Here is a 25327-nt window from a genome sequence, read left to right as displayed (position 1 = left end):
TCAGCTTTCATGTAAAGAAAAATTGAGGGTTCTAGTCCTCACGATTGCAGAGGAAACCTTGAATATATGAGCCAACGGCACCCTAAAATCAAAAAGGAAAGAACCTTATGAGTCAAGCCTAAAAAAAAACAACCATGATTTTTAAACATTTGGGTCTAGCACTAGGAAAAACCAGTCACTTGTCTGCCTGCAAAGGCCAGAATATATCCAATTCGCAGAAGCACCACATTTCTGCATATGCTTATGGAGAAATGGTCATCCTGCCAGAAGGCTGAGGCAGAACTATAGGAACCTAGGTTCCTTCTTTGTGATCTGGTAAGTACAGCTACGTCTACCTCAGCCTGCATGCAACCTAGACAAGCCATTGACCAACACAAGCACAATCAACACCATCAGTATCAAACTGATTAGTAAATAGGATGACTCAGGTTAATACAAGAGCTTTTCACCTCGGAAGACTTGTGCTCAATTCATTGTTATGGACAAAAGAGTCATGTGATGACTTCTAGTTTCCAACCAATTCCTTAGCAGCAACTGCAAAATGTACTGTCCAGTTCAGCATAACAGCTGATCTTCACCCAGCTGGAGTACAGTGGTGCTGCTGGAGCTTGTGACTACGGTGCACTGGCTAGACCACTGGGGGACCTACAGCCCACCCAGCCTGCCAGGACTACGACTGCAGCTCCAACTACTGCTATGAGTTTCCATTTTCACAAGTATCACGTAACAGATTTAGAAGAAGCCTCATTTTTTCAACGGTCACAACATGCAGACATATTGGCTTCACAGTGGTTTAATATGAACAGAACTTGGACATTACATTATCAGACAGCAGAATGAAGACAGTTTGTGAATTAAAGCCCCACATCAAGATATATACACAGCAGAAACAACCTTCAATCGCTCAGCACTTCTGCATGAAGGGAGTTTTTAAAAAGTGACTAATATAGATCAAAAAGGCAGCAGACTGCTTCAAACAACAAAAAGTTAGCAAGGCAGGACCATATACGCCACTTCAATCCAAAAAGCAGAGTAATTGGCCAGTGCAGAGTGCTTCTTTGCAGAGTTCGGAAAGGAAAGGAGCAGACCTAGAGACGCCACAATCACCTTCTGGAACCCTCGCCTTGTTTGCATTACAAGTCAAAGATCCACCTCTCAAGCTGGCTCTGAATCCAGTGCCAGGATTATATTTCATGCACATTTTACATCAGCCACTCCTCGTGTTACTCCCAGGAGCAGCTCTCTCGGGGCTGCTTCAGTGACTTACTGTTCATTTGGGTTTTTCCAGCTTTACCCATTCCACCCCGAGACACTGAAGTTCCTCACTGGAAAAATCTACAAACAGGAAGAATAGTGGATGCCCTGGTGGATAAGTTTGGCAGGAATCTTTGTGGATACAGTGGGGGGCCTAGTCATCCCGTGTCTTTGTGAAGACAGAAAGAGGTCAGGTCACTGCACAGAAACAACTCAGAAGTTAGGAGCTGCCTCCCTCTAGAGCCAAGACACTCACTGCTTCTTGACATAGCAGAAGAGGTAAACTCTGGGGAGAGTGTGCTAAGTTCTTAGTGACACTACAAAGCAAATGGTGATCCTGGGTCTGACTTATGGGGAACCCCTGAGCAAAACGCTCAACTTCATCTTTTACAGTTACTCCAAGGGAAGGTGTATTTGTGGTGCATCAGCAGTTCACAGCCCATTGCACCCTCTCACCAAAGGAAAGTGCTTTTAAAGAGTAGCTACTTGACTAGTTCCCATGTCTTTTCTCCCCTATACAAAAGCATGCCTGGCCTGCAAAGCCACCATGGGGGACAAGGGACGAGTGGAAAGGAAGGGCTGAGGATGGCGCATACTTGTGCTGCCATTCTAAAGGCACACTTCCAGTGCAGATTCCGGATCACAAATCTCCTGCCTCCAGACATAGGTGACTGGAACGCTTCTGCATGGGAACTAAATAGCAGCCACTCAGCACTATGCAGTCTGGGAGTGACCATGCCCTATTCCCCGCTCCCATTCTCTCTTCTCAGTGATGGGCAGGACCTTTCCCTCCAGGTACAGGGATGGGAGCCAAGTCTTTGGAGAGACAAGGCCAGTGCAACTCTATTGACATCCTCTGCAGCATGCCAGTTAAGAGCAAGCTGTGGTATTTTCTGAACTCATCAGCTGTCCCTGCTCTGCTGCCTGGCCAGCCCAGGCCCAACTCCACCCACCTTCACACCACCATCAGGCTGCACTCTCAGAGCACCTAGAGAACTCACCGACAGCACAAACATCCCCAAAGCTGCCAGCAGCATGTTAGAGAGGAGAGGGATAAACACTGCTATGCTGAGCAGGCCTGTAATGCAGGAGATCTGGAGCAGGGTCAGAGTGGAATCTTGGTCTCAGCACTTGCAGACAGCACAGGATGAAGGTTTCATGCAGGGTGGAAGGAGATTGATTGTGGGGATAAGGAAGGGACTGGACATCCTACCTGGCACCTGCTTGCTCAGTTTTTGGTTACACCCTACTAAAATCCTAAAACTTGCTGCAGTCACTGACCTATGTGACAATCACTGTTCTGCTCTGGTGTTCTTTACAATGCTTGAGGCCGCATGGACAGGGGGGTGAAGGACGAGGCTGGAAGGACATCTTATACTCCTTTTCACAGGGAAGGGGCAGCCCAGTCACATTGTAATAATGCCCTAAAACAGTTCGTGCCCCACCCTCACACTTACTCCTGCCACCGGGTGCACAACAGCAGATTCATGGCTTAAATCTTCACACCCTTTGGCAGATATCAAAGCTCATCTGAACACAACACTGCTGCCAGATACAAAAAAGAAAAATACTGGACAAACGGGAAGGTTCAGAGAGGAAAAGCTGGTTCGGGAAAGACAGATTTAGTGTAAAAATAAATGTCATTTCTGCAGGAGGGTGGGTGGAATGGAGGAAGACAGAGCATCAGGATCTCCTACTGGCGGACTTTCCCCGGGACGTAATTCCTATCTATAGTTTCCTCTTGCAGGAACATGTGTAAGCAGCGCTCGTTCTGTGCCAGCGGGTGCCCAGCGATTCTGCAAGGGAACAGGGAGGAGCAGAGGTTAGCACATACGCACCAGCTGGAGCCCCAAAGGCAAACATCTGGGCCTCAGAGCCATGTAGAGTGATGGGTCAATTGCGCTCTCATTAGGGGCGGAGGAAGAGAGAAGCTGCAGCACGTACACGGATTCTATACACGTGGACAATGCACCTGATCAGCTCTGCTAAGGACAGAGGGGCAGGTGCATAACTCATCTCCCCCTCCCAGACAATCAGCTCTAGGAGGACAGACTTGCTCGTGATAACAGCAGCGATGCTCAGCTCTGCAGCCTCAGGATACCAGACTGGCACAAGAGGAAGACGACAGGCCCAGGATTTTACATGCTTCAGTGCCACACTGACGTGCGGAAAAGTCTCTAAACAATCGCTCCCTCGGGACAACAGTGCTGCAGAGGCACTGCACTGAGCCCCGAGAGGAGAAGGGAACGTTGTGTTGCACATCAGTGCTCCCTTTACAAAGGGCTTCCTTCAGAGCTTGACTGTCCAGTCACAATGATGGTGGCTGAAGTGTGAGACTCTAGGTGGGTGGGTGGCGGCAATGGAACAAGACTCCAGAACTGACATTGCGACTGCCCTCATCCCCATCCCTGTTCCTAGGGCCATTAACCAGCATATGAAGTACAGGGCAAGCCCAGGACATGAAGCTTACTTGTTAATAAATTGTTCTAGTCCCTGCCTCCTCTCCTCAATGAAAGACTCCTCGAAGATCCCCTCATCTCCTCGAAATGGAAGCTGTCGTTTCAAGGCTTTTCCAGGCAGTGGTGGCACTACAATCTAAAAACACACCAGTATGAGCTGGCAGAGTAGGAGGAATGGACAGGCCCCTCATGTGGTCACTCTTTCACAGTGATCCCCTCCGGCCCACAGGCTGTGCCCCTACACCGTTCACTAGCTTGCTGGGAGAGTAAGTCTATCAATTCTGGAAGCTCCTCTCATTTCCTGGGATGGCCACCCACAGCAGCCTCTCCTGCAGACCTGCACAGACTCTTCTCACAGCCCAAGCTGGTTAAAACTGGGCTGTACAGGAGCAGGATTGGCGTAACAGTAACAGGAACAGGTCTGTGTGCAGAGGCCCTCACCTTACTGTCTCGCTCCAGCTCACTCTTCAGCCATTCAAAGTCACTGTATCGCCTCCTCACACAAGACTCTTTCAGTTTGAAGATAGGGAGGTTTGTCTGCAAGGAAGGAGAGGTTGTTAATTTGCAGATTGCTGTAGAAGCCAGGCTGACTTTACTGCTTCCTACTGAAGTCTGCAGAGCTGCATTCAGAGGCCTGAAACCTCAGACACTATAGGCATTAGAGGTCAGTAAAGAGTGCATATAATGCTGCAATACAGGAAAGCATTTGCAAGCCTCCCTGTGGTTTTTCAGAAAGAAGCAGGCATTTTCCAGACTCTTCTGGGCAGAGAAGCGTGAACTGTTCACCAAGGTGTCCTTCACACTCCATGAGCTACGCTTTCAGATGCATGGTCTCCCTTTTGGGGGCACTGATAGTGCGTATGCTTCCATTTCACATGTGCTGTTTGCAACGTCAAGAAGAATCTAGGCCTCAGCCCTTTCAGATGTTCACCCTTATGAATTCCAAACAGCATTACAGAGGGAGATGCACTGCAACAGACCTCAACCCCAGACCTTAGAACCTTTTTGGATAGGTTGAGGAAGGAGGTTAATCCCTGACTACATCCAAGCAACAGGCTGAAGAGACTGGAATCATAGAATGTCAGGGTTGGAAGGGTCCTCAGGAGGTCATCTAGTCCAACCCCCTGCTCAAAGCAGGACCAATCCCCAAACAGATTTTTGCCCCAGATCCCTAAGTGGCCCCCCTCAAGGATTGAACTCACAACCCTGGGTTTAGCAGGCCAATGCTCAAACCACTGAGCTATCCCTCCCTCTGCTTTAAGATCTCCAAACAACAGTAGCAACCCTCCCCATTGCCAGGAAAGGCTTTTGCATGTCTAGCTATGTAGCTTGGATCTAGCCAGGAGCTTGTAGGAATTTTCCCAAAACTGCATTAACTCTGAAGCCTGATCTCTCACCTGGTGATTATGTTAACTCCACCTTCCCAATGCTGACCCCAAGAAATTACAGAACTTTATGGGAAGGGTGGGGGAGAAGGGGAGGTAACAAAAGCTCTTGGATGAGCTTTTTAGTGACCAGATACACCCTCATGTTAAACCTATTGCTGCTACATTTAAACAGTTCTTACTAAAGCCACTGATCAGCTTTTAGGCAGTACATCTGTATGGTGCCAGCAGGGACTAGAACTGCAGAGAAACTCCAGATAGTTTCCTACTGTTCTCTAGCAGCCACGTCTGGCTGACTGAAGAACCAACAATGACAGGTTTTTGTGGGAGTGGGGAGTATCAACATCCAATCCTCAGATGGAAAAATCAATCTGGGGTGTGAGGAGAACAGTAAAATTAGCTAATGAGGACAAACTGCATCCTCTAAGGGGCAGAGACTGCATCTTCCATGGTTTGGAAAGCACCCACCACACAGAGCGCAAGCACAACATACATAACCCCACAGGAGAGAGGACTAATTTCTCAGTCTAATTACTCCTGGCATCACAGCGATGCATGGCACCTTACAAGGACACCCTGCCCCAAAGAGCTCACGGCCTAAGGCAAGACCGTGCAAAGGGATGTTGAGTCTACAAGGAGCGCTCAGCCATACTGATTATGCGGGCTGTACTGCACAACCTCCATGGCTGCACTACTTGTTTGTATAAGCATATCCATGTTTAGGACTAGAGTTTGTCTACAATTGGTAGGTAATTAGATTGGCAACCAAAACACAAAAGCCATTCAGCACCCAGTTCCCTAGGAAGGCTGTTAACTAGCAGCTAGCCAAGACTCAACAAAAGTCCCCCTCCCTTAAATACAGTTCTCTTCTCTCTGCCCCAGTTGGAGCGAATGCCCCTGGAAACACAACAAAGCACCTGTCTTGGTTTCGGAGCAGTGCACAAGAGGCAAGTGGAACTCTACTTACAGAAAGAGGCATTCCAGCACTAAGGAGGGGCACAAAGTGGCTGCACTTGGACTCACTGGTGCCAGCAGAATACACCTAAGAGGGACTGAGAAGTGCATAAAACCACTGACTTTGGATCTAAGCAGGACCTGATGTTTGACCACCACCTTCTTGTTCACATATACAGAATGAGACTGCACCAGGTTCGTAGGGTGCAGTAGTGAGGAGACAAGAAGTTTTCCTCTTGAGACCCAGCGGACATGTTGGGATTTACCATCTTCTCTGCAGCACTGGACAGGAATTCTCTGTTAGATATGGTAAGTGTATCCCTCTCAGAGTTTGGTAATTCCAGGGGCCTCGGTCAACCCTTCTGAGATCAGACTGGGGTTTCTACAAGGTTGCAGACTTCTGAGGCAAGGATGCGGTGAGATCCTATACTCTATCACTACGCTCAAGTCAGAAAACAGCCATGCCAACAAGATGATAAAGCCTGTTTCCCTGGACAGGACTTGGCTGTAGATGTTCTCTGACCTTGAGTCCTTTTCCCATAGTTCAACATGCAGCCAGATGTGCTTGAGAGACAGAGGTCCATGCGACCCAACAAAACAGAGTGAAATGGCTGAGGCCTCTGTGGGTCTGTCTACACTGCTGCTGGGAGCAAGCATGCTGCCCAGGTAGACAGACTCAGGCAAGCAGGGCTTGAGTGAACATGTAAAGAACAGGGGTGTGGACAATGCGGGGTTCCGAATCCGCACCGACCACCCTCCGAGCCAGGGGGCCAGGTGGGCTTGAGAGCCTGAGTTGCTGCCTGAGCTGGAATGTCCACACTGCTATTTTTAGCATGCCAGCTTAAGCCTGACAGGTCTGAGCCTGTCTACCCAGCCAGCAGCTGGAAGCCAGCCTCCCAGTGCAGACATCCCCCTGTGGATTCTGTGTGAAGTACAGGGAATTCACAGACCAGTGTTATTCAAGGGCCTCACTCACTAGAAGCTTCTGCAGCGGACTATTTTAGAAAGGAAGCAGAAACCCTTGTAGTCCCAACTCCAAACAGCATTCCCTTTATAGTCTGCAGCTGGAGAATGAGAGGCTACCTTGGTCATCCCAAAGGCGGATGAAAGGAGGTCAAGGGACCCTTTGGGGGATCCTGGTATGAACCCCCTGCCCCCAACATGATATAAAAACTCCATGGCCCACCTGTGCCACAACAACTGGTTTTCTGCATATAAAAGCCAGGGCCGGCATTAGGGGGTAGCAAGCAGGGCAATTGCCCGGGGCCCCATGCCACAGCCCCTCCACAAAATTAAGTTGCTCAGGCTTTGGCTTCAGCCCCAGGTAGCGGAGCTCAGGGCCCTGGGGCTTTGGCTTTCTGCCCTGGGCCTCCGTGAGTCTAATGCTGGCCCTGCTTCAAGGGCCACCTGAAACCTGCTCGCCGCTGCTGTAACGCCCATCCCGGCCCCTCACCCGCACGCCGGGCTCGCCGCTGCTGTAACGCCCATCCCGGCCCCTCACCCGCACGCGGGGCTCGCCGCTGCTGTAACGCCCATCCCGGCCCCTCACCCGCACGCGGGGCTCGCCGCTGCTGTAACGCCCATCCCGGCCCCTCACCCGCACGCGGGGCTCGCCGCTGCTGTAACGCCCGGCTCGGCCCCTCACCCGCACGCGGGGCTCGCCGCTGCTGTAACGCCCATCCCGGCCCCTCACCCGCACGCCGGGCTCGCCGCTGCTGTAACGCCCATCCCGGCCCCTCACCCGCACGCCGGGCTCGCCGCTGCTGTAACGCCCATCCCGGCCCCTCACCCGCACATGGGGCTCGCCGCTGCTGTAACGCCCATCCCGGCCCCTCACCCGCACGCGGGGCTCGCCGCTGCTGTAACGCCCATCCCGGCCCCTCACCCGCACGCGGGGCTCGCCGCTGCTGTAACGCCCATCCCGGCCCCTCACCCGCATGCCGGGCTCGCCGCTGCTGTAACGCCCATCCCGGCCCCTCACCCGCACATGGGGCTCGCCGCTGCTGTAACGCCCATCCCGGCCCCTCACCCGCACGCGGGGCTCGCCGCTGCTGTAACGCCCATCCCGGCCCCTCACCCGAATGCGGAGCTCGCAGCTGCTGTAGCACGCCCGGCCCGGCCCCCCACCCGCATGCCCTCACCCACATGCGGAGCTCGCAGCTGTTGTAACGCCCGGCCCCTCACCCGCACGCAGAGCTCGCCGCTGCTGTAACGCCCGGCCCGGCCCCTCACCCGCACGCGGAGCTCGTAGCTGATGTAACGCCCGGCCCGGCCCCTCACCCGCATGCGGAGCTCGCAGTTGCTGTAACGCCCGGCCCGGCCCGGCCCCTCACCCGCATGCGGAGCTCGTAGCTGCTGTAACGCCCGGCCCCTCACCCGCACGCGGAGCTCGTAGCTGATGTAACGCCCGGCCCCTCACCCGCACGCGGAGCTCGTAGCTGATGTAACGCCCGGCCCCTCACCCGCACGCGGAGCTCGTAGCTGATGTAACGCCCGGCCCCTCACCCGCACGCGGAGCTCGCCGCTGCTGTAACGCCCGGCCCGGCCCCTCACCCGCACGCGGAGCTCGCAGCTGCTGTAACGCCCGGCCCGGCCCCTCACCCGCATGCGGAGCTCGCCGCTGCTGTAACGCCCGGCCCGGCCCCTCACCCGCACGCGGAGCTCGCAGCTGCTGTAACGCCCGGCCCGGCCCCTCACCCGCATGCGGAGCTCGTAGCTGGTGTAACGCCCGGCCCGGCCCCTCACCCGCACGCGGAGCTCGCAGCTGGTGTAACGCCCGGCCCGGCCCCTCACCCGCATGCGGAGCTCGTAGCTGGTGTAACGCCCGGCCCGGCCCCTCACCCGCATGCGGAGCTCGTAGCTGGTGTAACGCCCGGCCCGGCCCCTCACCCGCATGCGGAGCTCGTAGCTGGTGTAGCGCGCCCGGCCCACGCCCACGGTCTGCGGGTTGAAGATGTCGATCTCCAGGAAGTTGCTGGGCGGCCCGTACGCGTCCGTCAGGTCCTGCGGCTTGGAGTTGAGGCGCCGGGTATCGGCCACCGCCGCGTCCGCCATGATGGAGCAGCGAGCCCAGCCCCGGCCTGCCGCGCCGCGCCGCGCCGCGCCGCGATACGTAGCGGGGCCCCGAACGCGCACGCCCCGCCCCGCCCCGCCCCGCCCGCCGCCGGCATAAGCCGGGGCCTATCCAGGGTCCGGGGCGCCGCGTCCAGCCCCGGAACCCGCACGGGCAAGTCCCAGCGCCGCGCGGCCCCGCGAGCCGGCCGGGCCCCTCCCCCGAACGCGGGGCGCCCAACCCCGGCCTCGCGCGGCGGCAGCGCTCACGCGCCGCGCCAACCCCGGAACCTGAGTGGCGAAGTGCCCGGGGGGGGGGAACCTCCTCCCGCGTGACCCGCCTGGGCCCGAGTCCCGCCCCCCCCCCCCCGAGCTCCCCCACACCCCGCCTGGGCCCGAGTCCCGTCCCTCCCCCCGAGCTCGCCTGGGCCCGAGCCCCCCCCCCCACACCCCGCCTGGGCCCGAGTCCAGTCCCCACCCCCCGAGCCCGCTTGTGCCCGAGTCCCGTCCCCCCCGCCCCCATACCTCGCCTGGGCCCGAGCCCCTCACACACTTCGCCTGGGTCCGAGCCGCCCCCCCCCGAGCCCGCCTGGGCCTGAGCCCCCCCCACACCTCGCCTGGGCCCGAGTCCCCCCCCGCCCCCACACCCCGCCTGGGCCCGAACCCCCCCTCAAGCCCGCCTGGGCCCGAGCCGCACCCCCCCCCGAGCCTGCCTGGGCCTGAGCCCCCCAAACACCTGTGCTGGCCTGATACCCCCACACCCCTAATTCCAGCAGTGATGCATAGACCCCAATGGGACCAAGATCCCCACCTACTATGGCCTATATTGGACTGAGACACCCCATAGAGACTTCCACATTTGTTACATATGGAAATGATAAGGCCAAAGGAAACCCACCATTATTATTATTATTATTGCTTTATCTTGTTTTATTTATTTAGACAGCTCTGGAGCTATACATGGCATTTTACAAATATTAAAATACCCAGACCTTGCCCCAAACAACCAGCAGTTCACATCAGACAAGCAGAGAACACAAAACAATATGTATTAGTTTAGTGATTGTAATGACTTATTGCAATTGTGATGGATGTGGAGCTGCTGTGTAATACCTGATGAATATCATATGTGACCTGGGTACTGGGATGTTTTTGTATGACTATACTGGGCTAGTTTAACAGTGGTCTCCAAGGAAAACAAGCAGGAAGGAAGAATAGCTCAAGATACACTCAGCAAACACTTGAGGGTTGTTATGGAACAATGGCAGAACCATTGGCTCTAGGAATCTGGCTCAACCTCAGGCAGAGGTTACCAAACTGGTTTGGACAAGCATCACCAAAGCCCAGAATTGACAAGAACAAAGGGACTCTGTCTGGATAAGAAGATGCTGCTCTTTCTAGACATTGGGGATCTGATTAGGGAAACCAGACTGACACAAACACTGGCTGAAGAAGCTGGGGCTACCCAGGCTATCATCAGGGGATGGCAAGACTTTAGGTAAGATAGACATGTGTGGACCATGTTGTTATAAATTCCTTTCCTTAATTGCTTTGTTCCTTCTGTTAGGATAAGTAATATTCTACATGAAGACCCGTCTGGTCACCCTATGCCACTGGTCACAGACTCCTGAGGGGCAGGGGGAACTGCGGGTACCAAACCCAGTTGGACAGTCTGGGTAAGTGTAGTAACATGGTGCCAAGGTGCCAAGGAATCCACGGCAAGCCAGGGGGCACAGCAGCACCCCCAGTTCCAGCACCTATGAAGAGATGTTAAAATTAAAGCCTTATTTAATACTTTACATTCAAACTTTTTATTGTTTTTCCTTATCTGTATCTTTAATATGTTAAAAAGATTTGTAATGATGTGTTTGCCATGGTACTAAGCAGGCTGAGGTCTCTGTTTACCACACTCTGGCTCTTGTTTAACACCATTTAAAGTTGGGCAGTGACTGGGTTATGTTAACACTTCGTCCCCTTTATTCCAACTCAATTAATACAACAGCACGTGTCAGTGTGCCATAGGAATGAGACCGAGAGCTTGTGGTTATTGCTAATGATGGTATTCAAAATCTTTCACCAATGCAAGAACTCTTGTCATTGGTTCAGATCTGGCCAGCTTGCTAATTGCCACCTGATGGGTGTTTCAACAGCTATCCACTTCACCTGTCCCTTCAGTCCTGCATCCCTTCAATTTGGTGTCCCATGCGTAATAGTGATCCTGGGTTCACCTAACTGGGACATGTCACCCAGAAGCGAGATGTAGGGGAATTTAGGAAGTGCAGGAGACCTACAGCTATCCTTGGCACAACTTAAAAAGGAAAACTAGAACCAGTGAAATGTTGGCAGCTTCTTAGGTCCCAGTGAGAGCTAAGTGGCAAAGCTCTCGTAGAGAATGATGTAAGACATTAAGATGAATAGTATTAGACCTGATTTGGAATGAAATGGTACAGGGAAAGAGAGGCATGTGTGTTTGTATGTGCTCACTTGCATAAACGTGTGCGTGTAGAATGGAACAACTGTGTGTATATATTGGAACAACATGGAATAATCTGTGCGACAGTTTTGAAAAGTTGAGACAATTAGTAGAGATATTAGCCCATGTCAAGGTCCTGGTGATTGAATCACAAGGTATGTAGTCAGGGTGGGGTAGAGAGTGCTATTGGCACATGGAGGTAACCCATCTGCTCCCAGCAATATTATTTTGTGGGTTAGAAGTTGTCCAGGATGAAGCATTGGATCATTGATTTTTTGGGACAGTATATTGGATGGTCTCCTCTGGATGTTCTTTCCCATGCCAGTCTTAGGTTTATAGCTCTTCTTGCACCTTTCTGTCATGAATGGCCCTGCTTCTTGCACACACGCTTTTCATGGACCAAGACAAGATAGAAGTTATAAACCTAGTTCAGATGATAGCCAAGGGACTGTAATACTAGATGCTGTGCAGCAGAGGGCAACATATGTGAAAATACTAAATCTTGCTCCTTTTCGACCTGAGCCACTACTCAAATGTCTGGGCCTTGGAAATGTTCCAGTTGGAAGCAGAAATTGAAGGAATTTGATATTTTCCTTGATGCAATCTTGTTTACTTACAAGAAATGTAGAGTCCTGCTTCTCCAAATGCAGAAGGAACCAAGAACAAAAGGAACAGTTTCTTAGCTTACAGCCCCAAGCCTTTTTGCCAGTAGTTCCAAAAGCTCTCTAGCTTCTCCCAGGGTCACGCTAGGCTCACAAGCTACTGCTTGGCTTTCTTGTTTTTTGCCTCTGTCTCTCCTTCTGTTCTGTGTGTTCTCACTTTGTGTGCTTTGTCTCTCCCCCACTCCCCACGCAAATCAGCAAAACCCTTGAGTCCACTCACTTCAAACTCTGGAGTGTGTTCACAGCCCCCTTTGTCCTAAGTGCAGGGGCTTCTGATTAACTCATCCTGATCATTATGTTACTTGAAGGTTGCATTTACACCCAATATCAGAAAGGTTTGTGACCCATGCCATCATTAGTACTTCTCAGCATAACCATAGCATGTATGTGCTCACTGCCCAAGCCTCCGGATGCCAGTGACAGATGTTACCATACACCCCCAAGAGTACAGCATTAGTGATGTTTGCAGAGAACTTAAGGATCTGGGGTAAAAATCAGTACTTGGTCCTGCTAGTGAAGACAGAGGGCTGGACTCGATGACCTTTTGAGGTCCCTTCCAGTTCTAGGAGATAGGTATATCTCCAATTATTATTATTATAGAAGGGGCAGGGAGATGGTGGGCTGGAGGATGGGAGCAGCCTGGGCCCTGCACCAGAGTGAAGAGACGGTGGAAAGCAAAGTTTGCAGAAGCCCGGCCTCGTAAGGCAGCATTGGCAGAATCAGGGGGGTGAAACAAGCCAAGACCCAGGTGGGAAAGACAACCAGGGGAGGTTGGAGCACTCCAGACCCAAAGGAGACTTGGGCTGACCCCTGCACATTGGCTGGCAGAGCTGGGCCAAGGGGATGCTGCTAAGATTGTTTGGCACAGTCAGGTGGGGGACAGCCAAGGTGGCGGTGTGGGGGGAGCAGTGGGGTGGGGGCATATAGGCCTGACATGGCGGGTGGGGGGAGGGGTTGCTGGCTGGCATAGCAGGCAGAGGAGGGAACATGAGGGCCTGGCACAGTGGTGGGTTGCTAGCTAGCACAGCTGGTGGGGAGGGGGCAAATGGGGGAACATCAGGGGGTCACTGGCTGGCACAGCAGGCAGGGGTACAGCTGAGGGCTGCTGGCTGGTGAGGGGGGGAGAGCAGGAGTCCGCTGGCTGGCACAGTGGAGGGGGGGGGCACATGGGCCTGGCAGATGGGGGAATAGCAGAGGGGTCGCTGGCTGGCACAGCAGGCAGGGGTACAGCTGAGGGCTGCTGGCTGGATGGCTGGTGAGAGGGTTGGAGTGGGGACAGCAGGAGTCCGCTGGCTGGCACAGTGGAGGGGGGGGGGCACATGGGCCTGGCAGATGGGGGAATAGCAGAGGGGTCGCTGGCTGGCACAGCAAGCAGGGGTACAGCTGGGGGCTGATGGCTGGCTGGTGAGAGGGTTGGAGGGGGGACAGCAGGAGTCCGCTGGCTGGCACAGTGGAGGGGGGGGCACATGGGCCTGGCAGATGGGGGAATAGCAGAGGGGTCGCTGGCTGGCACAGCAAGCAGGGGTACAGCTGGGGGCTGCTGGCTGGTGAGGGGGTTGGGGGGGAAGCGGGCAGGGGAACAGCGGGGGGGACAGCAGGAGTCCGCTGGCACAGCGGGGGGGGGGGGTTCACTAGTATGGCGGCTGGGGATGGAGCGAGGAGTGCGCTCGCGTGTGGGAAAGCTCGGTTTGTTATGTAAGGGGAGCCCATAAGGAGGCTGTCGCGGGGCATTTCGGGAGTTGTAGTTCCCTAGGCGTCCTGTCTGCCACGCTGCCGTTCTGGTCCCGGCCTCGCCTCAGCGCATGCGCGGGGTGCCGGGAAACGGAGTCCTTGGGCCGGACTCGCCCGGCGGGCGCTCCGTTCCTGGAAGGCTGCAGGACTACACCGTCCAGCATGCCTCGCGCGCGCAGGCGCAGCTCCCGCCACAGGCTGTGGTAAACAGAGCCGTGAGGCTGCTGCGGCTCCGGGCCGCGACAAAGGGGCGACGCGGGGGAGCCCGGGCGCCAGCAGCGCGCGGGGAGAGGCGCGGCCGGGGAATGGCGGAGGCCGGCGGCCTTCGCGGGGCGCGCGGCGGCTGCCGCTGAGGCGCGGGCGAGCGGCCGGGCATGCGGGCCCCGGCGCGGCGCTGAGCCAGCGGGCCCATGGAGGCTCCCGAGCCGGGCCCCGAGGCGGGCGGCGGCCCCGGGGGCAGCGTGGAGATCGACCCGGACTTCGAGCCGCAGAGCCGGCCCCGCTCCTGTACCTGGCCCCTGCCCAGGCCCGAGCTCTCGGCGGCGCAGCAGGAGGCGGGGGGCCCGGCGGCGGCGGAGGAGGAGGGGGCCGGTGGGGCCGCGGCGGCGGCGGGGCCCGGGCGGGCCGAGGGGGCGCGGGGGCCCGGCGCGGCGGCGGCGCGGAAGGGCGGCTCCCGGCGCAACGCCTGGGGGAACCAGTCCTACGCGGAGCTGATCAGCCAGGCCATCGAGAGCGCCCCGGAGAAGCGGCTGACGCTGGCGCAGATCTACGAGTGGATGGTTCGCTTCGTGCCCTACTTCAAGGACAAGGGCGACAGCAACAGCTCGGCCGGCTGGAAGGTGCGGGGCAGCCCGGGCCGCGGGCGCGACGGGGGCATCCGGGGCCTCCCTGCGCGCTGGGCGGCGCAGCCCCGGCCGAGTGTCGGTGCCGCGGCCGCGCAAGGCAGCGCCGGCTCGGCCCCTGGGCGCAGCGCAGCTGGCGCACCGGGAACGCAGCCCCTGCCCGGGCTCTGCGGGCGGTGCTGGGGAACGCCTCAGTCAGCAGGGCGGGCGCCTGGGTTGGTAGCAGCAGCTGGGCAGTGGCTGAAAGGGGGAACCCAGCGGATCCCCCTGACCCAGCGAATGGCTGGTGGGCGATGTGCGCTCCTGTCACTCGCTACCGGAGCAGCCCGTCTCCCCTTGCTGCCCAGTCTCTGCTTTCTGCCGAACCAATGCCGACGTGTCCACTTGAGAGGCAAGGTAAAGCGAGAGTGTGGTTGACAGCTTTGTTTTTCTTGCCCAATGGCATTTTCTGCCGTAAGGGCATAAAGCTCGTCTCTTAAGCAGTGCGTCCCAGCATGTGCAATGAACTCCCCCAGGAGAGTTAAGGATCCTCACAACCCCCCCACCTTCCACTTTGCAGTTGCGTTTTCTGTCATAAACATGTAGCTCAGTGTATGTGTATATATACACACAAACACTGGGGAAAAAAATCCAAAATAGGACATGCACTTCTCCCTCTGCAGAGAGGATGAGAGAGCAAACGTTGCAGATTTAGTTGCTTACTGAACTGCTGGAAAATACTTGGATACTATGAGGAGAGCCTCTATAAAATGGAATATCTATTACATTCTTTCAGTTCACCTATATTAAAAAAATCCCCCAAGCTTGAGGTAGTAAACCTACTGGCTAGAGCACTGGACTGGAACTCAGGAGACCTAGATTCTTTTCCTCACTTAGCCACTACTCTGTAGAGCCCTAAGTGGATACCAAATTTGTATCTGTGGATGTGATATCAGTGGATATCCAAGGAGTTGCAGGGCTCTACCGGGAATAACAGCAGTGAAAGCAGCCGCATGTCTGGCCGCCACTCACAGAAGCCAGTGCGCTGTGTGGGCAGCTCCTCCGGCGTGGCTGTACTGCCCCCAGTCTCCTCCACTGAGGCAGGCACCAGGCTCAGTGGCTTTGCATGCTCCTGGACTAGTGCGACCAGGGACAGCTGCCACTGAGCCTGGTGCCCACCCCAGTCAGGGAAACTAGGGGCAGTACAGCCATGCGGAGCTGCTCAGGCAGGGTGCTGGCTTCTGTGAGCAGTGGTCGGACATGCAGCTGTTTTTGCTGCTGCTGCTCTTGGTAGAGCTCTGCAGTTCCTTGGATATCCATTTTATATCCTCGGATATAAATTTGGTATCCGCGCAAGGCTTTACTAGACTGCTGGGTGACCTTGGATAAGTCACTTACCTCCCCATGTCTCAGTTTCCCCATCTGTAAAATTGGAATAGGGATACTAACTTTTGTTAAGTGTCTTGCTCTGCAGACAAGAAGTGCTATATAAGAGCTTAGTATAATTCTTATTATTTATTATAAGTCTGCAAATCAGGCACCTAGCTGTGTCTCCTTGTGTTCCTTTTACCATCAGCCTTGTCATCCTCCTCTTTGTTTTAGACCAACCTGTTGCTACATGTCAGTATTTAGATTGTAAACCTTTTGGGGTAGGGATTGTCTGATGTTTATATAGAGCTTAGTGTAATGGACCGCCATTCTGATTGGGGCCACCGAGTGCTTCTGTAATACAAATAACCTAGTGGATGGAGAAGGTTGTGATGGGCTTTGTGAAGATGGGGCAGTTTGTATGTGTCTCCACTGAATGCATCAGGTTGTTCTTGGACTCACCACAACCTATGGCTTTGTGAAGCAGATGAGGATTGCCCTTTGTGCCACTCTCTGGTCCAGCTGATTTCTGCATTTGCAGGAAAGCCTGTTCCTTGCTCTCTTTGTGTTCTGAAAGTTTTCCAGGAAAGGAGCTGATTTGTTAAACGATTCTTGTGCTAAGCTACGGTATAAGATAAAGCATAATTTGAACTGTTTTTAAATACAAGGCTGCAGTTCTTTGTCTCCCAGCTTCTCTGAAACTCAGTATAAATAACTCCTTCATAACTCGTATTCCTGGCTTTCAAGAATCTCCCTTTAAAAAGGGTGCTCTGTCCTATGGGCAGAGGGTGTGGGTATGTCTGCCCTACCGCGACTGAGGGAGCTCTGTGAGCTAGTGAAAAGTAAAAATAGACTGTAGAATACATTGTTTAAAGATACTAAACCATGTTGCTCTGGAAATAGAAAATATAGATACTAACATGAAGAGCATTGACCTTAGTTTCCATTCTCTGCCGTTATCAGCCTGGTCTTCCACGCTAGTATGTTTAGACCAGGGGTCGGCAACCTTTAAGAAGTGGTGTGCCAAGTCTTCATTTATTCACTCTAATTTAAGGTTTCATGTGCCACTAATAAAATTTGATGTTTTTAGAAGGTCTCTTTCTATAAGTCTATAATATATAACTAAACTATTATTGTATGTAAAGTAAATAAGGTTTTAAAAATGTTTAAGAAGCTTCATTTAAAATTTAAACTTAAAATGCAGAGCCCCCTGGACGGGTGGCCAGGATCTGGGCAGTGTGAGTGCCACTGAAAATCTGCTTGTGTGTCACCTTTGGCACGCATGCCATAGGTTGCCTACCCCTAGTTTAGACTAATGAATTGAATGAGGAACTGACATCTGAGGGATGCTCTTGGCAAACTTTCTGCCAAGCTACCTCAACACATGCTGTTCTGGTGCTGGGCCCCCCGACTGCATTGGGATGTTAACTTGCTGCATGTATCACCTAGTCCAGTGGTCCCCAGCATGGTGCCTGCGGGCACCCTGGCGCCCGCTGGGGCATTTATGTGCGCTCGCCTAGTGCCCAGCAGGGAAGAGAAGCTGCGGCCCCGCGCCTGCCGGGGTCAGAGAACTCCAGGGCTGCAGGCTGCGGGCGCTGGTATTCTCTGTCCCTGGCAGACACAGGGCTGCAGCTTCTCTCCGGCTTCTCTGGAGCTGCAGGCTGCGGGCGCTGGTGTTCTCTGTCTCCGGCAGGTGCCGGGCTGCGGCTTCTCTCCGGCGTCGAAGCCGGAGAGAAGCCGTGGCCCGGCACCTGCCGGGGACAGAGAACTCTGGGGCTGCAGGCTTCATTCTATGTTAAAGTAAGAATAATAAATATATTTGGACCAGCAGTTCAACAATGTTTAACTTTTAAAATAAAGCAGCAAAGAATCCTGTGGCACCTTATAGACTAACAGACGTTTTGCAGCATTCACCCACGAAAGCTCATGCTGTAAAACGTCTGTTAGTCTATAAGGTGCCACAGGATTCTTTGCTGCTTTTACAGAACCAGACTAACACGGCTACCCCTCTGATACAGCACAGAAAGAGTTTGTCACTTTTCTAACTGTATGGTAGTTGGCTGAGGATCTCTGGAGAGGGCAAGTAATCTGACTAAATTTCAGCTCCTCTATTAGTTTTTTCAATACTGGCTGAATCCAGTTGGTCAACAGTTGTCACGGGACAGTTTGCTAGGACGTGTTACTTTGCAACAGCTGTAAATACCAATTTTCCAGCAGGTCTGGTTGTCTCACCTGAAGGGAATTCTTCCAGGCCCCATGTTAGAGGTGGGCTGTCCTCTATGCTACAGTGATTCATGTGTAATTATTTTGTCAAAAAGTTGGTGAGACTGACATTGGATCAGTGTTCTCTGTGCTGTCTGTTGGGGAATGTCTGTATCTAATCTCTAGGCCAGTGGTTCTCAACTGGCAGCCCAATTAGCGCACAGCTGTGGCCCAATTCAGCTGTGTGCTAAAGGTTGTGGGTGTACCTGGGGTCCCAGGTTCCCAGCTGCTTGGGGGTCGGGCTCCTGGCCGGCCCTGCGGAGTTGGGTGTTCGGGAATCCAGGGCTCCCTGCCACCTCTGGGGCCCCATGAGCTTTGGGGTCCGGGGCAGCCGCCTGGCCATGTGAGCTTCCGTGGCAGCTGTGCAGCAGGGCCTGGGGCGGGCCAGGGGTTAGGGTCCAGGGTAGCTGCCTGGCCCTGCAGGCCCCGATGTTCAGGGTGCTACACAGAGGGGGACCAGGGTGGGCAGGGGTCCAGTCCAGCCATCCAGCCCCGTGGGGTCCGGGGTCCAGGCTGCCACTGCAGCATATGCGACCCACAGTGTGTAATATGTTGAGAACCACTGCTCTAGGCCATGACAAGCAAGATTTCAGAAGGAACGGAGTCCCCTTGAGTTCTCCACAAAACAATAGTGAAGTTCTTTTCTGACCTTTGACTAATTGCCTATGTTGTGAAGTCTTTGGGCCACTGCATCCAAATCTCAGTGTCAAATAGGCAAAGCTGGTTGACTGAATTAAACAGGATGAGAGGCATTTTAGGATGCAACATAATTTGTTCTATGTTTGTGCAATGCCTAGCATAATAGGGGTTCTGGTTGGTAATATAAATTATAATTAATAGTAATAGAAGTCGTGTGTGAGGCATGTGCTGCATCAGGATACAGACTCTAAAGCTGTATTTAGAGTGGGTTCTAAAAATGTTTCCACTTCAAATAAAAGGTACTGGGGAGGTTGGAGGGTCTAGTATGAAATAGCAGTTTCAGACATTTGTTTCCATTATATCATGTATGTACCTTAAAGGAAAACTAGTCTGTGGAATGCGCAATCAGAATGTTTTTGTGGTAAGGCAGACACACAGATCCTTGTGTGATAAGTGACGGGAATGCATAGTTCTGATATGGAAATATGCAGAGGTCTTCCCAGGGCTGGTGCAAGGATATTTTGCGCCCTAAGCGAAACTTCCACCTTGCGCCCCCGCCCTGAGGCCCCCCCCACGGCAGCTCCACCCCTCCGCTCTGAGGTGCCCCCCTTGCAGCAGCTCCCCACCCGACACCCTCCGCCCTGAGGCACCCCCCGCGCCCCAGCTCACCCCTGGTCCGTGCACGAGCACGCCGTCGCTGCTTCACTTCTCCTGCCTCCCAGGCTTGCGGCACCTAAGCTGATTGGCGCCCCAAGCCTGGGAGGCAGGAGAAGTGAAGCGGGCACGGCGTGCTTGGGGAGGAGGTGGGGCAGGGGTGAGCTGGGGCGGGGAGTTCCCCTGCGTGCCACCCCCCCCTTACTTGCTGCAGGTGGCCCTCCCCGCGCTCCCCCGCCCCAGCTCCCTCCGCCTAAATGCCGGTGGTGATCGGGGCGTCCGAAGATCCGGCAGCCGCGGTCGCTGCCGAAGAAAATGGTGCCTTCCAAATCCCAGTGCCCTAAATGGTTGCACCGGCCCTGGGCCTTCCTACAGCTCTGGAATTGGTACTCTTCTCTAATGCAGACTTTTAGGCAGTGCTACTGAGTTTGCAGCACTGCAGTCTGTGAATCAGTTGATTCAGGATGGCTTTGTTTTATGGCCTTCAGCAGGGGCAGAACAGGAACTTCCATGGGGGAGACTGCTTAACCATGATGAAACTTTATAATCTCTCATTGTTACTTCATAATCCCTTCATAGCTGTTCCACTCCAGTGTACAATTGAGTGAAATTATAAATTTTGCAGACTCTGAGTATAACTAGTGTGAATTTCAGTGAATTTGAGATTTTTGGGGGAGGAGGCAGTGTTCCTTCACTGTGCTTTAAAATAAGAAAGCTAATTTGCTGGCTGTGCAGTTTGCTTTTTCTCTGCAATCATCCAACTTTGAAGTTAAGAACTAACTGGTATTAAAAAGGTGGAAATATTCCAGCAGGGTGTTTCTCTCCCTGGACTTCTTTATAATCCCCTCCTTTGCACTTTGTAAGCTGCTCTCTGGATCATGGGATAAATCTTTCCTGCTTTCAGACTGCTTCTTGGGGTTAATGCAGTTGGGTAAAGCTATGCTTTGTTTTGTAGAAAAGAATAAGCACCCTTAAGGGAATCCATGCCATGCACCTGAAACTGCTGTAGGGCTGTCTCATTCCCATATGGGTGGGACCAGTCAGCAAGATGCCGGGACAAGCAAAGTGCTAATTCTGAGTAAAACACTTCATTTGTTTCCCTCTAAAATGATTTTTAAAATACCTCTTGGTCGGGATAGAACCTATGTTCCTTCCTCACCAGAGGCAATTTTTCCCATCACAGAAGTCAAACCTGTCCCTTTTATATGGTACATATGGAGTCTCTTTATCATCCTTCCTGATAGTATATAAACCTCTCCCCACAAACAAAAAAAAGTCTGACTCGAGTATCGCAGTTGTCATAGGATAGTTGAATTCAAATGGTAGCTACTTTCAGAATTTCTTTAACACTCTCCTCCCAAATACCCTTTGATTCAGACACTTGGATGTTAACAATATCTTAAATATTACACTCGAGAATTACAAAATAAAAATCACCAGGCACTCTGTGTTTGAAACAAGATCTATCTGGAAGGTAGAGTAGATAGCTCCTCTACTCCTTAGTGACTCTTGGTTCTGCTGTTTGTGAATAATTTGGACATATCTCACTTTAAAATGTTTATTCAATACACCTCACAGGTGCATATTGTGCGAGTACCACCTGGGTTAGAAATTATTGATTATTGGGCCAACTAGGTGACCAGGGATGAAGACTTGCTGGTAATCCTGCATGCAGCACCAGTGACCCTGCTCATGCCTGTCTAGATTTTTATATTGGCACTCATCTTGTAGTATCTGATCATCTGTGAAGGTTGGAGGACAAATTCAGAATAGAAAATGTCTAATATAAAGGAAGTCCTGTGTACGTACTGCCTTGTGCCAGTAGGGCAGGGTGGCTTGTGTCCCTGTGGCCATTTGAAGTCCCATTTGAATGTGCAAAAGAAAGAAGCAAGCTTGTGTCATCCTCTGGAGCAGTGCTTCTCAAGCTATCTGATGTGAGAGACGGGCAGGTTTTTTCCAGTGTGCCAGGGACCGGTACCATATTATCCTATTCGATGCTCTAATGAGGAAACTCGCCACAGAATGGCAACCGATGGCTCGTGGACCGGCACCGGTCCGCGGACCACCACTTTGAGAAGCACTGCTCTAGAGCAGTGTTTCTCAACCTTTTTGATACCAGAGACTGGCTCGCTGCCTTCCTAAACTTGATCAGGGAGATCTCTGGGACTGGCGCCAGTCCACAGACTGGTCATTGAGGAAACCCTGCTCTAGAGCACTCCTGGTGGGGTGTGGTGGTAAATTCATCCTTATACCTCACAGGTGGCTTCCTGTTCAGTAAATGTAATGTAAATTTAAAATTAAGCTTTGCTTTAGCAGAGGAGTTGATCTCCTTTTGCCTGCTGAGGTTTATCTAGGCACTCACTATGTGTCCCAGGTCAGCATCACTTGTTCTATAGGCAAGATGTTTTTGTAAATGTGTGGAGTTATGCAAGTGAATTGACTGGTGCTTGGATAATTGTTCTGTGTTGGAAGATTACAGCCCTTTGCCTGCTCTGATCAGTTCCATACTCCTTTTGTTTGCCTCTCCTGTTGGCATGAGGACATAGGCTGAAAGGTTCCAGTGAAGGTTTCTAGGATAGGATGCTTTTAGTGAGTTACGTGCACAGAACCAGTTATAGATTCTCTTGCACTGCTGACATGGTGGAGTTGAGCTCCAGCTGTCTAAAATGAGGACATCTGTCTAAAATTGCAGCTTTTCCCATCGGTAAGATCCTGGACTGGCAGGAAGAGCAGTAAAGGGCTTGGGTTGGGGGAAGATGCAAAGAAACCAAACCTTAGTTTACAGTGCAGTAGCACTGAATGGTCTCCAAATCCAGGCATGTCAAGGTTGTGGCATTGCACTTGGCTGGTGTCTCAAAGTTTTGTGAAAATGGTGGTATGAACTTATCTAGCTTTAAACCAGTCCAAATCCTAGTGCTCAGAGGTGACCCTCTTCAGATGGAAGTACTGAGAAAGGAAAAAGAAGCGCATTGGAGATTGCTGCAGACTTTTCCATGTGTTCTCTCGTACTGTAAAATGAATATGATTTGATAGAGCCTTATTCATCAGCTTCCAGAAGAGCCCCGTCACCCCCCCCCCCTTTTTCTTTCTAGAATCAGACCTGGGAGTAGCTGAGTTAACTAGTGCCCCCTTCTGGAGATGCACAGCTTATGCCAAGATCTAGCAACAGCCCAAGCTAATAAGGGATGTTCTGGTTCATACCATTTGGAGAAGAGTAGGGTTGTTGTTTTTTTTCTAGAGGCATCTGTTGGTGAAAGGGGAGTGGAGGGGCTCTGCATATATTTTTAGTTCTGACCGTTGGTAATTGATAGCTTCATGGCCTCATTGGGCGGGGGGTTGGGGATAGGGAAATTCTCCAGTCTCCACCCACTGAGTCATAGCTGACATTAAACCTAGACACCATCTAGCAAATGGAAATGGAAAACTTAAATTCTATATCTTAGTGCTGAGAAAAGCCTTAATTCTGTCTGAGCATTTTAAGATCCTCATCTCCCAACCCCCATTCTTCCAATCCCCCATCCTGTAGGCGAACAGAAAAGACATGGGACCCACTGCATGCATTGAATGGACTGTCATTAATAGATGGCTGCAGCCTTGTGGCTCAACCTGTTGTGTTCTTTCTGGGGGAAGAGGGCATGGAAGGGAGTGGGACCCTGAGGCCATGCGTGGGAAATGCTGTTAGATAACTTCCTGAAGGGGGGTTCCAAAGAGGATGGATCTAGACTGTTCTCAGTGGTACCAGATGACAAAACAAGGAGTAATGGTCTCAAGTTGCAGTGGGGGAGGTTTAGGTTGGATATTAGGAAACACTATTTCAGTAGGATGGTGGTGAAGCACTAGAATGGGTTACCTAGGGAGTTGGTAGAATCTCCTTCCTTAGAGGTTTTTAAGGTCAGGCTTGACAAAGCCCTGGCTGGGATGATTTAGTTGGGTTTGGTCCTGCTTTGAGCAGGGGGTTGGACTAGATGACCTCCTGAGGTCCCTTCCAACCCTGATATTCTATGAGTCTAACTGAAAGCCCCCTGCAGCAGAAGCAACTGCTCAACAAGTCCTTTGCAGCTTTGCAGACTCCCTTCAGTGCTAACTTTGCTTCCTTAAATCCTTTGACACTAAATAACTAAACAAATGTCTGAGAGATAGACGCTGGCAGAGATGTATAGGGTTTGGATTTTTTTGTATACGTCAGCTTTTAGAGGTGGGAGTGCCCATAACATGCTAGGCTCGTTCCAGGCATAGAGATAGGTACAATTCCTGTCTTGAAGAGGGTCTGGTCTAAGATTTCTAGCACTATTACTGACATTGGACACTAGAGCCTTGTCTGCATATGATTTCCATACTGTTTGCCTGTGGTACTAGTGCTGATGGTAAGACTAGAATGGACACAAGCATTTTGTTTTGTTGCCATCTTATAGCCTGACAGTGGTAAAAATGCTTGTTTCTGGTCTACTTTGGTATTTCCATAGGTGATACAACCAACCAGGGGAGCTGTATCAATGTAAGACAAATGGTGAAAAAAGGTCTAGTGTAGATGCATCCTCAAGGTGGTATTAGTGTTGGGAGGGATAGCTCAGTGGTTTGAGCATTGTCTTGCTCGACCTAGAGTTGTGAGTTCAATCTTTGAGGGGGCCATTTAGGGATCTGGGGCAAAAATCTGTCTGGGGATTGGTCATGCTTTGAGAATGGGGCTGGACTAGATACCTCCTGAGGTCCCTTCCAACCCTGATATTCTATGATTCTATTCTGGCAGTGGTAACAAGTGCTTTCAGAGTAGTAAGGCAGTTGGAAAGGAAGAAAGAGAGCCCAGATAACTAGGGAAGGAGAGAGTAAATCTAGCTAATACCAGTCCGCTTTTGTCATTTGGACTGTTGCCTCTAATAAAAGTCAGGCCAAGGACCATTGGCAGGAGCAATTGCTGGGGGAGGCCACCTTGCTTGACTGAGTATGATGAACCTATTGGGAAATGCCTCTTTAATTTTACAACTTGTCCCTTATTCTTCAGGTTTAGTCACAGTGGGATAATATCCTACCCATGACAAAAATGGGGGCAACCTTCTTGAAACAAAATCTCCCCTTCACCCCCAGAATCTTGTAAGTGTCACCTAACGTTTGCACTTCTGAACTTTCTCCAGTTTATATTTTGGGTAGGTCACCTCCCTGCTTTCATAAGGTCCATAACTACAGAGCCCCTTGCATTGTCTGTGAAATCTCCAGAGTTGGAGCAAGTCAGCTTTTTAATTCTGCTTTAGAAGATCTGGATACTCAAGTTCATTTTCAGTATTGATCTAGCTTTTCTGCTAGGGTTACTGTACCCAGAATCGCAATGTGTGTGGCTTCATCACAGAACTCCTGATGCACATGCAGAGAGTCTGAGGTGTACACATGGGAAAACTGTTTATGGGCTGCTGACAACTGTGTTGACATGAGCATTGGCTTTGTTTCAGGGTGTCTTATTTGTAACATCCATACTGCCAGAAAGCTGGAAAACTGTAAACTAAAATTTCCACTTAAGGCAAGAATGGTGGCTCTTCCTGTAGGTTTCAGTGTAACTGAAGGGTCTGCTGTTGATGTAGCAATTAGCAGATTGTGGTTCCGGCTATAAACTAGGTCTCTCAGC

The 25327-nt window shown here is 52.2% G+C and overlaps 2 protein-coding genes across 5 annotated transcripts in view; one reads left to right on the top strand and one right to left on the bottom strand.

Moving 5' to 3' along the window:
- Nucleotides 1-777: 777 nt before the first annotated feature.
- Nucleotides 778-9144, bottom strand: SNX12 (sorting nexin 12). Its single transcript, XM_045029878.1, has 4 exons — nt 8942-9144; nt 4155-4250; nt 3725-3849; nt 778-3050 (listed from the first exon to the last, which is right to left on the bottom strand). Exons 1-4 carry the CDS (start codon nt 9104-9106, stop codon nt 2948-2950), a joined length of 489 nt encoding a protein of 162 aa, XP_044885813.1. The 5' UTR covers nt 9107-9144; the 3' UTR covers nt 778-2947.
- Nucleotides 9145-14045: 4901 nt separating this feature from the next.
- FOXO4 (forkhead box O4) overlaps nt 14046-25327 on the top strand; it is a 57027-nt gene continuing 45745 nt past the window's right edge. For 2 of the 4 annotated variants that reach the window (XM_045029864.1, XM_045029863.1), the window contains exon 1: nt 14047-14808. In XM_045029864.1, the coding sequence (XP_044885799.1) occupies nt 14380-14808 (429 nt within the window). In that variant the 5' untranslated portion in view covers nt 14047-14379. Of the gene's footprint in view, nt 14809-25327 lie in introns of all 4 variants that reach the window. The other 2 variants (XM_045029865.1, XM_045029861.1) reach the window with 2 other exon arrangements.

Source organism: Mauremys mutica, chromosome 9, assembly GCF_020497125.1.
Source record: "Mauremys mutica isolate MM-2020 ecotype Southern chromosome 9, ASM2049712v1, whole genome shotgun sequence".
Lineage (NCBI taxonomy): Eukaryota > Metazoa > Chordata > Testudines > Geoemydidae > Mauremys > Mauremys mutica.
This window is presented reverse-complemented; position numbering and strand designations above follow the sequence as displayed.

Bases quoted from the DNA above. Each gene is read 5' to 3' on its own strand.
- SNX12 (XM_045029878.1), bottom strand. From the start codon at position 9,106: ATGGCGGACGCGGCGGTGGCCGATACCCGGCGCCTCAACTCCAAGCCG. The intron at 3,850-4,154 runs GTGAGGGCCTCT...GTGTGTTTTTAG, and splicing joins AGCTGGAGCGAGACAGTAAG to ATTGTAGTGCCACCACTGCC. The intron at 3,051-3,724 runs GTAAGCTTCATG...GTTCCCTTGCAG, and splicing joins CTAGAACAATTTATTAACAA to AATCGCTGGGCACCCGCTGG.